Genomic DNA, 14,550 nt, shown 5'->3' with positions numbered 1-14,550 from the left:
TATTTCTTTCTCCCAAACCAGTGAAGAAGTAAGTTTCCCTTTCTATTTTGGCTGGGGTGGATGGGGTGAGGTTCATGGGTAGAACTTTGGATCAGAAAAGCATTGGCATGGTCATGCTATCAGTCTGGGATAAACTCTGCCCTCTTGGAGAAGATCTTGTAGGGCAGTGAAGATTACTCATCAACCAAAATGCATTGTCGTTCCTCCTCCTCTATAAGCGAGTTTCAAACATTCCATTCCACCCTCCCAACATTCCACCACAAGATGGAATCTACAATGGAGCTATGGAAATTAAGAGACAGCTGTGTGTGTGTGTGCGTGCGCACGTGCCTGCGTCTGCCTGTGTCCATGCAAATTTAGGCTCTCCTCAGTGGCACCCTTTAGTGCAACCGTTTCATTTTTCTTGCATAAATGAAAGGTTCTAACTAGAAGAAGTGAAATGCTGTCCCACTTGGGAACGATGCCATAGGAAAGCTTGCACCCCCATCTCTGATACTGGGTTGCCTTGCCCCGCCCCCATCAAAGAACTTCCAAGGTGTGCAATGATAACAATAATATAATAATAATTATTACTTATACCCTGCCCATCTGGCCAGGCCTCCTCAACCACTCTGGGCAGCTTTCAACAATGATCCTCCATGCAAAGCTCACAACTATGTTTCACTCAAAGCCATCCCCCTAGTACACTACTTCTACTATAATAATAGGTGGTTCAATAGTGGTATTTTTAAAAATCCAACAAGAGGATGATGTGCTCTTTGGGGGCTCTTTTTTCCTGTTTGCCATTGCTGACACTGCAATAAGGAAATGTGGACACCTTTTTGCCAGGCTGACTTAGAAATTGTGTTAGCAGCTTCTGTGGGTATTAATAGATTACTCACAGAAGAGCTATTAGAGTGGAGCTCTAGGGACTGGCGTTGACCAGAAGGCAGATCCCTGCTTCTTTAAGCTGCCAATATGTTTGTCCACATTTGTCATCTAATCTCATCCTGATGGAAGGCAGTGAAAGCAGAGACGCTAGAAGTTGAGATTAGGAACAATGGTCTAGGACTCTAGGACATTAAAGAGTACCTTATGTACCTTCAGAAAGTTTTAGCAGGGCAAGGCATGTGTTACTTCTGCTCTGCTCAAACTCTAGAGAAGATTGTGGAGTTTGGAATGCCCTCTGGGCATCTGCAGAGAGGCCTAATGCAACCTGGTTATGCGTGGAGGTGAAGCTAAGCATTGCTGTGCATTCTCTGAAGTCTATGACATAGCAAGGTGTCAAGGGCATCACTGACCGTTCTTGACTGGATGCTTCTGTGCATGTGAAGTAGCATGTTCAGGCTACAGTAGGCCTTTCCTCACAAGCATAGATGCAAGATGCAGTCAGTGATCTCACTGCCCCCTTGCCATGCCAGAGGCCTGCAGGCATACATGATTATGCCATGATAGATCTTGGATGCCATTCCAGGAGCTGCTGAAATGGAGTAGGTGAGGTCCCTGTTCTGCTCCAAAAATCTTACTGTTGTAACTGGAACATTTGCTAGCCCAAATTTTGGTTGTAGCAGAATATGTCACACTTGGTCTGCCTCTGTGATGGTTTTGGACTGTTCAGTGTTAGGTTGTTGTTGTTGTGGTGGTGGTTGTTGACAGCATGTATGCCTTTATTCATTCATTTGTTTGTTTGTTTCCCATCCCTCCTATTTATCTAAAAGGATCCCTAAAGTAGCTTACACATAACATAGCAAACTGCAGTCAGAACTGTTTAAAACCATTAAAGCCATCCAATTAAGACCACTAATCAAAATTAAGCAACTAATACAAGAGAACAAACAGACATTAGTTTTACAGTCTTAACAATTAGGTAACCCCCCCTCAAGGGCTTTATTTTTATTTTACCTGATCCCTAACAGTCAGAAGGGAGGTGTCTTGGTGGACTTCCTTGGATGGATAGTTTCATAGTGCAGGGGAAACCACTAAAAAGGCCCTGAGTTTTATAACCACCTTCTAGGCCTCAGAAATCTAGAGCAGCTGAAGAAGGGCCTATCAAAACATATATGACTTACCATATGGGTTCCTTTTCTTACTGGTGTATTTGGTTTCTTTTCTTTTCACTTGGGAACAAACTTTCCCTCTCTTTTGCTTAGTCCCCACCACATGTATTAAAATGGATTTTCCCATAGGGATAAATTGCACAAGAAAGAGTTACAAAATGGGCTTCTGGAAGAAGCATCTCATAGCATACGTAGGCGCACTAATGATAGATTTTGACCAAAGCCTACTGCAGTCAGCCAAGTCTTTCCATTGCCTTTAAAAGTCACTTTTAAAAGGCCAAATTCTGGTCTGGCTGCCCCCATACTGTGGTGACCTTATCAGATTTCTTAAACATTCATGACTTGGATGGGATGCCCTCAAATGAAAGTACAGCAAGCAGGTCAGGGAGCTATTCAAAACATGAATGGCTATTCCCTCTGCCCCAAAGCACCAGAGATAGAATGTGCTGTTGTTATGAGGAGCCAACTTGCAGAAGCAAAGGGTCCAATTAGCATAATTTGAGGGCAAATTTTGACATCTATACCCAATTGCCTCTTGAAGCAATGTCAAAAGACATGCCTGGGGGAGGGGGAGAAATCGGCTGTGACTGTGAGAAGGACAAAACACTTAAGTAACCCACTTCTTTCTCATTTTGCTTCTTGCCATTTCAGAAAAGGAAGAGGGCAATCACTGCCCGCCGGCAGCATCTCAAGGTACCTTTTCTCTCTGGTCGTTCCTAACAAAACGACTTCTGTTTCTTTCTTACTTTTCCCCTTGGGTAAGAGATGTGGATGGTAAAAAGCTCTAAGCCTCACAGCACTGAACTCTGCCTGAGTGGCCCCTTTTCCAAAGGGCTTCTTGACATCTACAGAAAACTGGCCTGACTATTCCACACTCAGACCCTTTTCTATTGTTGCTTTTCATCTACAAGAGCTCTTTTAAAATGTCAGACACTTGACGACATGGATAGGGAACTGGTGGCCTTCTAGATATTGCTTAATGACAGCTCCCGCCATTCCTGACCACTGGCAATGCTGGAGGGGAGCTGTAGCTCAACAACATTGGTGGGGCACAGGGTCCCCATCCCTACTTCACAGCTTCTGCCATGTTTAACTTTTCAAGTACAACAGCCCCACACTTGCCATGGCGGTGGCAGCAATGATGGCAGTTTAGACACAGAGCTGCCACAATCATGTGAAAGAGGCCCCCTCGCCCATATGTCAACAGGGAAGGGGGCAGATGGATGGATGGTGTTGAGACTTTTCCACCACACCTTTCCCCCCAAGTGTTTTTTTTTTTTGCCAAGCTGAGGCAACTTGTGATACTGGAGCTGATCTGAGGAGAAAGGTGCTCAGGGAGAGAAACTGCATGGACATAATCCACAAGTGTGTGTGTTGAGGGCAGGTATGGTTTTGAACCTCTCACATATGGATCCTTTTCATTGTTAAAATCAGCGCCTGCCCTCTCTTTCTACATGATTGGTGCAGCTGCATGTTTAAGGAAACAGAACATCTGCTGTTACAACTAGCTTGACTCTGAATCCAATCATTATAGTATTCGTTTTACACAGGATACTGAAGCTAAGGGGCGGTGGCTTTCCCAAGACCACCCAGTGAAGTCATGGCAGAGCACAAGCCCTGGCCCTACACCAGAAATGGGGGACCTGTGAACCTCTAGATCAGGGGTAGGCAACCTAAGGCCCGGGGGCCGGATGCAGCCCAATCACCTTCTCAATGTGGTCTGGGAATCAGTGTGTTTTTACATGAGTAGAATGTGTCCTTTTATTTAAAATGCATCTCTGGGTTATTTGTGGGGCATAGGAATTCATTTATCCCCCCCCCCCAAAAAAAATATAGTCCGGCCCACCACATGGTCTGAGGGACTGTGGACCAGCCCATGGCTGGAAAAGGTTGCTGACCCCTGCTCTAGATATTGTTGGCCTACAGCTCTAAGCAACCCTTACGGTTGGCTATTCCGACTGGGGTTAATAGGAGTTGGGAGTTCAATAAAATCTGGAGGGCCACAGCTTCCAAACCCCATCCTACCCTTTCCCCGTTAGGCCCATGCTGGCTCTGCCCAGTCCATTTCTCTGTGCCCAGCACTTCACCCTGGTGGGTGTTTGTGTATCATTGTGTATGATGACGATTGCCTTGAGAAGTCGTTCTGTTCCCCCAGTCATTGTGCTTGTCCCAACTTTATCCTCCAGAGTGTTATGCTCCAGATTGCTGCTGGTGAACTTGAAAAAGAAGCTGTAGCCAAAGAACAAGAAAAGGCCAACTACCTTGCAGAGCACTGTCCACCTCTGTCACTCCCAAGTTCCATGCAAGAATTGCAGGTAATAATTGAATCTCCTCCATTCACCGCTGCACAAGAACCGCAACATAGGATGTCAGTTCTAAGGTGTAGTTCTAAGGTGTAGTGACAATAAAGGTTTATTATTATTATTATTATTATTATTATTATTATTATTATTATTTAATTTCATTCACCTCTAGTTTGGTCTCAGTCCATTGCCTGCTCCAAACAATCTTCAAACCCAGAGGTCTGGACATGCCTGTGTAAATGATAATTCTCCTTCCACACTAGGTCTTCACAGAGCATGTGAGTGAAAGCATATTGGTCCAGACAGTGATTTTTAATTTATTTTTTAGAACACATCTGTGCTTAACAACTTTGCCTGATCACTCATGATACAACGGCATTGGTAGAAACAGCTACATAGAACAAGGATGGGGAAGTGTAGCCCTCCATCCCATCAGCCCCAGCCAGTTTAGCCAGTGTTTTGAAATAATGGGAGTTGGGGGTCATAAACAGCTGGAGGGCACCAGGCTCCTTTCAAACCTGACATAGGATATTTTATCAGAATCCATAGTGTTGTTTAGTGGTCAAGGTTGAGATATTTAGTTGCAACATTTGTTATTGTGTTTTTTATGGATTATTTGCTCCTATGTTGCTTTTGAAGCAAAGACATCATTTAAGTAAGGCTGGACTGTATTTTTGGGGCTGTACACCCCCCCCCCCCCCGTCGTGTTCATCTCCCATGTGATTTTTTTCACTCAGAATCGCCTATATATCTGGCCTGGTCATTGCTTCTGCACATTGAGTGACTGTTGTTGTAAACAACGGTCCACCTCTGTGCGTGCTTATTCAAAAGTAAGGCCTATAGTGTTCACTAGGCCTTACCACTAGGAATATTGGTTTAGGATTGCTGCTTAAGGGAGCCTCCTATATCAGATACACATTTCAAAGGCACAGAACCCTTTGCTTTTTTTAAAAAAAGTGTTTATGTGTGTCACTGACCTGTGTTAACATCATGAGGTATGAGCAGCAACTACAATGCATTTTCCAAAAATATGCTGCTTTTCTGCAGTTTATGGTTGGATACACCAAGAGTCTTTAAGTTTTCCTGAAAATTTTGAACCCACATCTCTTCCTGTCCCACAGACCCCTGGTCACTGAGCTCTGAAGCAGTGTCCCTGACTGAGGGGAAAGCAGACTGAACCATGCCAAGAAAAATGCCTCCGCCACCTTTCATGACTTGCTCAATAATCTCTTGATAAAATAATTCACATCCCTCAGCAGGGCCTATGCAAGTAGCCATTATTGCATCTAACCACATAGCAGGTTTCTTGTACTGCAGTGGAATCTAGTCCAGTGAAGGAGGTGGCTGAGAGTGCAATATTAGGGACACAACTATGAACTAAGGACAGTATTCAGCTAAGTGGGTGTAATAGGGCAAGGATTAGCACTAGTGCAATGGGATCCACCCCCCCATCCAGCCCTGTTCATGCCCCACAATATTCCCAAATCTGCTCTGGAGGGTTAGGGGAACCCACAGAACAGATTTAAGGGGCATTTGGGGCAGACAGAGAGGGGGTGAGTATTCCATCATGCAGTGACAAATTTTGTGCTCATGGAATGTTCTCCTTAGCTCTGCTTTGACAACAAACCCAAGTCCCACAGAAGTAAGTAAAGAAAAAGAATTAAGCTGTAAATTACATCAGGTGTGAATCAGGATTGCTTGGGATGAAGGACACACTTTAATGCAAAACTAGCAATTTAGTAACACACACACACACACACACACACACACCATCCTAAAGAAAGCATGAAGTGGCATAAGAGAATCCCATTTATTAATATATGTCTATTCTGCAATCCTATGCATACATTTCCCAGGGAAGTAGGTAAAGGACACCTGGATGGGTAAGTCCCGCTGAATTCATTGAGACTTACGTACTTCTGAGCAGACAGGCACAGGATTGGATTGTGAAAATGCTCTCCACTTGATTTAGGTTCTCAGATTTTCAAAAAAAGCAGCTGGACTGAAGAACTCACTATGAACACTTCTGAAACTGTGTAGCCTGTACTGAAGACACATAAAATATAGATTTTCCCACAAAAAGACTGGGGAGGAAATGCCATATGGGGTTCAGCAACCCTCTTTAATAATCTCTCCTTGTTTCTCAACAGGAATTTTGCAAAAAACTTCATGCTAAGATAGAGGAGGTTGATGAGGAAAGATACGACACAGAGGTTAAGTTACAGAAAACTACTAAGGAGGTAATCCAACTCTGTGCTGTGTTGAGTGTGTGTTTCAGTTTCTGGGTTTCATTGTCCTACTTTTGTTTCCAAAGAGTGGGTTGGGTCCAGAAGGATACAATAACTTCTTGTATATAGCTCTTGAACAAAGGCAAAATCCCACAAATGGATTCAAAGTTACATTTCTAGACTGTCGGAGGTCTCACTTTCTATGTTAAGGGTGTGCATAAAGGGTATACCTGAAATATATGATGTGTGTTCAGTAGGATAAGAAACCACCAAGAAAATATGGAAGGCTGGCATCTGCCACCTAGAAGAAAGTGTTTACTTGTTACTAGGGGTAGTTGCATTGGTACATTGACACCAATTTTCTAAAAAGTGTAAAAAGGAGGAAGAAGTCATGGAACAAATTACATTTTGTAATGTTCAAATTAGCTGTGGGAGGGTTAGTTCCTCTTTTGTGAGAACGAAGCAGAGTGATAGGAGACAACTATTGGGATTAAATGCAGTCTTTGCCATATATTTGTAGTACATCTTTGTAGTATATTTGTGGGCTATCACACAGAAAAGAGTAGGTACAGACATACCTTCAGTGTAACTCCTTGAACTACTTTCCCTTTGTATCTTTCCCTCAAGTGCCTGCTTCTGTCCTGTAATTTCTGTATACTTTACTTTGTCAGGCTGTGTCCTATAATTGAGTAGTGCTTTGTGCTGTATCCCCCTAATCTAATATCAGTCACCTTTCCCACCCTTGCACCTTTTTCTTTCTCTGCCTCTCCCTCTAGCTTGAAGATTTGAGCCAGAAACTGTTTGACCTGAGGGGCAAGTTCAAGAGGCCACCTCTGAAGAGAGTCCGCATGTCTGCAGACGCTATGCTACGTGCCCTTCTGGGCTCCAAACACAAGGTCTGCATGGATCTTAGAGCTAACCTGAAGCAAGTCAAGAAGGAAGACACTGAAAAGGTATCTAAAGGGGTTAAAAGAAGCATCCGCTATGACTTTGCTGTGTAATTTAGCAAAGCTGTCTACTCAAATCCTGATTTGTAATGAAACTACATGTCAAAGACATGGACACATTGTGTTCAGGTCTGGTATCTACTGCCCTACAAGTTTTTCTCCCCTTAGTGCCCAGTTACTCAGTTTAGCATTTAACAATGTTCCCTTACTTCCTTGTTGCATTCATTTCCTTGTCACTAGCAACTAGCCTCAGGTTCTTTCTTTTGTTTCACCTGGTAATTGTCTAAAGTAGCTCAGTTGGGCAAAACCCTGGGATGCTGTTTATTCCCCCCCCTCCTTTTTGGTACTACATTCAATGTCAATCATATTTGGTTGTACTTAAGAAAATTACGTCAGGTTTTTTTCATTTTACCTCTTGGAGTTATGTAGCTACTAGTACTGTAATTGCAGATGCACAAATGCAGGCAATGATCTTTCAGTCCAATCTAGACTGCAGTCCTGTACAAACATATTTGGGAATAAGTCTGATTGAACATAACGGGGCTTGCTTCTGAGCAGATGTGCATAGGGTTGTGCATTAATTTAAAGTCACAGATCACAAGTAAAATAACATAAATTCATTCTTCTGTTTTACCTTCCCCCCCTCCAAACAGAGTCTCAAGGCAACTTACAGCATTGATGTAACCCAACCCATTAAAGCCAGAATAAAATACGAAGCTTTAAGACAAGCAGTGCACAGTAAAAGGAAAAACTGTCAACTATTTATAGCTCTGCAATTTTTTTCTGTGTCCCTCACCACTCCCACCAAAACCTGTCAGAGTGAAAACCTACCAGTTTGCTTCCTATGAATCAGCAAGAAACATGCTGTGTGGGTTTCTTAAAGGAGAACATCTCCAAGAAGCACACTGATAACAATGGTAATAAAGAACCATTACTGAGATAATGGTGAATTTAAAAAGGCCACAATTAGACAACAGTGAGGTTTTAAAAATTGCATTTTAAGTCAGCTGGAAGATGACAGGAACCAGGAAGGGCATCCAGCTTAACCAAGCAGTAGGTGACTGCAAAAGCAGTACAGTTAGTTGACTTCCAGGGTTTTCTGATTATGAGGTTGTAGCCAACTCTGTTTTACTTAGAGCAGACACATAAAAATTAATGGACTCAAGTTAGTCATGTCTATTAATTTTGGTGGGTCTGCTCACAGTAAGACCAACATTGGGTGTGACCCATAGTGTCCAAGACTCTGAACTGTGTCTGGAAGAATAATCATTTTCACTTCTTGTTGTGTTTTGTGTTGAGTTTTATGCTGTTTTGGGATTCATAGATACCAACGCCCACCTTTCTGGCTGGGAGCTTGTGAACCAGCCCTATATAACGGACACTCTTTGTTCATACACAAGTGCTTGTAGCGTTCTCTCTGTCAAGCAAGGCTGTGTAAGGAAAAGCAAATGAATGTGGCCCTTCAGTCAAGGACATTGACCAAGCTTGAATGTTTCTCCCCTTCCTCCCATAGGAGAAGGATCTTCGTGACGTGGGTGACTGGAGGAAGAACATTGAGGAGAAGTCTGGCATGGAAGGCAGAAAGAAGATGTTTGAAGGCGGCGAGTAATAGGAACCATGCAGCTGTTCAGTCCAATCCTCATCCCCCATCCAAGTCCCACTGCTCCTTTTCCACCTATCCTGCCACCTCATTTTCTGCCAATCCTTTACAGCGCTGTTTTTGGGATGACTGTCCTCAGGCCACAGTTGCATTTCATAGAGCAATCCACCTTACAGACCCTACCCGCAGCCTGACCCCATGTTATTGCTGGAAAGACAATTGTCTTGAGCTGTGAAATGTCTTAAAACCCATTTTGCAACAATGGTAGCTGCATGACCTGAAACAATCCAGTCATTAAATCCTGTAATTTGGTAGGACCTGTTGTTACAACTAAACTGATGTAAATAAAGCTTTGGAAGTGTGGCTGAATTTGTAAGCCTTGGGAGGCTGAGGTACAAAATGACTTTGTGCCGTGACTGCGTTGTATTTTCCTGACATGGAAACTGCAGATAGATCTCTCTCAGATACAAACTGCAGTTGCTGTTTTGCAGTGCATACACAGAGGACTTCCTTGTGGTGCTTTTGTATTATGTGTGCCATGGAATTAACTCTTGCCTTTGAGAAGAGTTCCCAGAGTTTGAATGTAAGCAAGTTTGCAGCTGCACTCCAAATAATTTTTTGCCTCATAGCCACCTGTTTCTGGAGCACTAGGGACAGTTTTAGGAGGCACCTGTATGATCACAAAACAGCAATAGCTATTACTGAATGGGTGAACAAGCTACTCAGCTGCAGATCAAATGTCCATAAAAGCTCCTGTCTTCAGGACCTTGCTCTGTCCACAGGCCGAAAGGAAGAGAGGCTTTTTGGGTGCTGCCGCTGAATAGAGCAAAATGCTTCTGGTGCCAGTTGAAGAGAGTAGCTTGTTTTTAAGGTATTAGCAGGCAAAGGATTAAGCAGGATTATCCGTCTTCCTCTAACTCAGTGTTCTCACTGCAAGGACATTTTCTTTTAGCATAGTCATCATTATTGACACCAGGGTTACTCGAAAAACTACTCTGCCTGCCTCACACCTAAAAAATCTGAGCAGCTGCATGTGACTTGTTCTCAGTGTGTCTGCTGGGCTGGCTAATGAGGTGCTCCATCCCAACTATGGCAGTGAGAGACCTTATTAAATGCTGAAGATAATGATTGATTGGCCTTCCAGTCACCTGTGAGACTCAATCTATTATTATTATTTATTAAATTTGTATAGCCCTTCATCTGAAGATCACAGGGCAGTTCACAACAATCTGCTGCTTCAGTTACATGTGGGATCAACAACAAAATGTTGCAGTGTGGAGTGTCATTCATTCCATTCCAAGCCGCCTTAGTTTTTCATTGCACACCACTTCCTCACTCGAGACTCAGTTAGCATTCGATGGTCACAGAGCATGCTCAGTCCTCAATGTTCTCTTCTGTGCTCCTCCCTTGCTTAGGCTTTTTACTGTGTTGGCTTCATAAGCAAACAGCACTCACAACCTGAACTTTGAAACCAAGAGAAGGATACGTCCTTAATGTTGAACAGGCCTCACTGGACTCCATTCATGGGACTGGGCAGTCAAAGGTTGATAATAGGCATAATGGATCAGAACTTTTATTGCATTGCCACTATGATGGCCATCACTTCAATACTCCATTTCCAAATGGACTGCAAACCCCAATCAGATATTTATTATTATTATCAAAATAAAATCCAAATTAAATTACAATCTATAAAAACAAAATAGAATTACAAATTTAGTGAAGGGCTTCATATCAAAATATGCACAAATGTAAATACCACAAGAGAACAAGAGAGCACAAATAAATACCAAAGATTCACTGTGATTTGCAAGACATTTCCTAGGAACGAGTAAAATACAAAAATATGTATCTTAAAATTATAGCCATGCACTCCAACAAAACAATAAAGCATCTATTAGCAGAACCTCTCATGCTTTATGAACCCATTAATCTAACTCAGCTACCATTAACCTCAATTAGCTAATGTACTACTTTTTGGAATGCAGCTATTATTTGGGCTGTTACAGCAAATTGACTATAATTTTAGTTTCATTCCAAAGGATTAGAGAATGATGGTTTTGAATGGTATATCCCAATATTTGACTGAGCATGCTGAGAACTCCTGCTGCGGGAGCTAGAAGTACTTGTTCTTCATCATTGCTTTGCAAGTAAGCTGGGGAAACTGCTGACTATTGAAACAGCGTGGCAGTGAGCTACATCACTATGTCCAAAGGAAAGAATGAATGTATCTGTATTTCCAGAAGTGGAACATGTGCAAAAAGGAGTGTGGAGGCCAGCTGAGCTAGATCCTGAAGTGAGAGGTGAAAGGAAGGAAGCCCAAGCCTAAGCAGGAGTCTGAATGGAGAGAAAGAGATGTAAGAAAAATGCCCTAGATGTGAGACATAGGGGGCCGCTTAGCCTGGAGAGTTAGGGAAGGTTCAGCGGTGAGCTGTGACTCTGCAGGGAGAGCATGGCAAGAACTTCAAAGGCAGCATACTGTCAACCATCAACATGGCCTTGAAGCTGGAAACGATAAAAGGAGCTGGAAACAACATTTAGGTATAATCTTTACAACAGGCCTATAGAAGATTATGACACCTCTTGTGATGCTGAGTGGCTCACTGTCCATGGTAAACACTGCGGGGGCAACTTATAGAAAACTCAAGTGCCCACCTGCAAGCTCCAACTCTTAAGAACGCATGCATGCATGCATGCAGGTACATGGAGAGGGGAGTTGGAGGGAAAGGGGAAGTGGGGGCTTGCATGAGACAGATGGCAGAGGCTTTGGGGCAGTGGTGGTAGTCCTTCCCCCCTGCTGCTGCTTCTGAGCCCCTTGCTATAACCTTCTATTGGAGGACAGAACAATGTGTGCAACGTGGCCTGATCAGAACCTCCCTAACTAGCCAGCTGCCTTCAGGTGCTATGGAGAACATCCTTGTCAGGATTGAAAAAAGATTCAGCTTCTGTACACAGAACAAGGTTGGGTGGTGGGAGACCATTTTGTCCTTTGGTCTTGGGCTGGCCTGTGGGAGAAATAGTGCTTAATGAGCTGTGGAGTCTAGAAATGTGAATATCTTCAGCATGTACTGGTCTTCTCCATTCTACATGGGTGAGAACTGTGAACTGGGTCTGTGTCAGGTGAAATAAAATATGTTTCCATGAGCGTTGATGGTGGAACAGCCAGCTGGAAGCATAAAGGAAGTACCGCATTAAAGAGTCACTTCCTGTTCAGAGAGGAGTAGAGCAACTGTTGTTCCTTTCACCCAACAGTGTCGTTTGCTGGTTCTGACAACCCTTTACCTTTAAATTTTGCTTAAGGTTTAAAATTTGTTTGGAAGTGCCCCAACTTCCTTCTTCCCAGAGCCCACTTTATTCCAAGGATTTTTCTTCAGGTACATACCATAGCTTACCTATCAAAGCCAAGATGGCCTAGCTCTGAGCTGTGTCTGAGATGAGCTAGTAGCACCCAAGAAGTATGACACTCCTTAGATGCAGAAGGGGAGGAAAAGGGAGAGACGGACACCCCTTAAACTGCAATCAACCTGGGCCAATGGGATAAGTTTTCTGGGAGGTTGACATTTATTGATTAGGGAATGGGGAGGCAGATTGCAGGTTTATGCCTGGTATTATTTTGACAGAGCCAAATGCCCCCACCCTTAATAACAGGCAATTTCCTGCTTGGTGTTTATTATTTTATTTTCTGTATCATGAAGTATGTCACAGATAGGGGTGGAAGAAGCTGTCAGTTTCGGTTTTCTCAGCTTCTCATTTTACCAGTCTTAAATTCAGTTCTCTGCATCTCTGCAGCAAACTGTGATTTTTTAATAAAAGCACACTTTCCCCTATTATATGCATTTTCGTGAACAGTGGTTGGGGAACTGCATCGTGAAATTTGGTTAACTGTGAATTTCGAAGGATGGCTGTGCTTAGGTTCTCATATTGTTTTGGGGGAAGTGTACATTTGATAAATTTGGTTTTAAAGGCAACGTGAATTGGCTTTCTCCCCTATCCCTAGCTGGGGAAGCTACTCTGTTGGGCCAGACCTGTGATATACAGTGGTACCTCGGGTTAAGAACTTAATTCATTCCAGAGGTCCATTCTTAACCTGAAACTGTTCTTAACCTGAGGTACCACTTTAGCTAATGGTACCTCACTCCCACTGCTGCCGTGCCGCCAGAGCACGATTTCTGTTCTCATCCTGAAGCAAAGTTCTTAACCTGAGGTACTATTTCTGGGTTAGCAGAGTCTGTAACCTGAAGCGTCTGTAACCTAAAGTGTCTGTAACCCGAGATACCACTGTACTGCACAATGGGAAGCACAAAGTAAATGAAGGTTAGGAGAAGTGACTCGATTATTAAGTCCTGCAGGAACTTTCTCCACAGAAAGATAATTTACTGCCCTATGAAACAAACATCTTCACAGCTGAGTTCCTCCCAACAGCATCTCTGACAGCATCATCTGGGGGGAAATATCCAAACGCATAACAATGAGGCAAAAGCTCTCATGTTCAGAGATCTGGCAGCTCTGCAAACCGTGAGGCAGAAAAGCAAAGCGGGGCCACCTGTGCTAGCCCCCCAAGGCGAAAGAATTCTTTTCAAGCATCTTAGGCTGTGGGGAGGGATAAGTAGATTTGTTGGCATGGAGACGGAAACAGGTGTCCCTAACAGAGAATGGAGCACACATCAGGTGAGGTGTTGCCCAGAATTAGAAATACTATAAACTGACTGGAAACGTTTCCTCAAAATTGAAAATAGATTGGGGCAAATGCACAAGCAGTAAATGTCATGCATCTGTTTCACAATCCCTCCATGGAGAGCATATCTCTTTTAGAAATACTTGCCCCAATCAGCATGGGCAATCCACGCGTGGAAACAAGTGTTGGTATGTGCTGACTGTTCTCACAGCAATCATTACCTGTGTGAGGTGTGGGTGATTGACTCCAGAGGCTCACTCCCCCCCCTCTCCTAACAAGGTGAGCAACACTGGCAGGACTTGACAGTGCTGATCACCTGTGCAGCAGGGGAACTCCTGGCTCACAGTGGCAGCTGTATAACATCCTAGTGTGTGGGAGGCTCGCTGGATGAAGGCATTGTCTTTGAATTAAAGACTACCTTTTCTTTAAACATCAAGAGAATAGCTACAAAGTCTATGTAACAAAAAATATATTTATTTCTCCCGCATAAATATTCTGATTTATTAATTTAGCAGAATATTGACACAGTAAATAATTTAAGTGTGTGAGTGTGTATGTGTGTGTAAACAGGCTTTTAATGTGGCACTTAAACATGGTAGAATTGCTAGAGGAAATGCTACGGTTTTGAAATATTTTAATAAATGTGAAAAAATATTGAAAGTCCCATTAAATTCAACAGGACTTGCTTCCTAGTAGACATGCAGAGCTTTGCACTAAGTCTTCAAAGCACTGCACATACATTATCTCAGCCATCAGGGAGC

At 43.2% G+C, this 14,550-nt stretch overlaps 1 protein-coding gene across 1 annotated transcript; it reads left to right on the top strand.

The window, feature by feature from the left end:
- Window positions 1-2,570: 2,570 nt before the first annotated feature.
- Window positions 2,571-9,477, top strand: TNNI2 (troponin I2, fast skeletal type). Its single transcript, XM_080999937.1, has 5 exons — window positions 2,571-2,729; window positions 4,223-4,351; window positions 6,490-6,579; window positions 7,344-7,520; window positions 9,028-9,477. Exons 2-5 carry the CDS (start codon window positions 4,229-4,231, stop codon window positions 9,121-9,123), a joined length of 486 nt encoding a protein of 161 aa, XP_080856063.1. The 5' UTR covers window positions 2,571-2,729; window positions 4,223-4,228; the 3' UTR covers window positions 9,124-9,477.
- Window positions 9,478-14,550: the final 5,073 nt, after the last annotated feature.

Source organism: Podarcis pityusensis (assembly GCF_964106645.2).
Source record: "Podarcis pityusensis genome assembly, chromosome: 1".
Taxonomy (NCBI): Eukaryota; Metazoa; Chordata; class Lepidosauria; order Squamata; family Lacertidae; genus Podarcis; species Podarcis pityusensis.
Note: the sequence above shows the minus strand (reverse complement) of the source record. Positions and strands in the feature narration are given on the sequence as shown.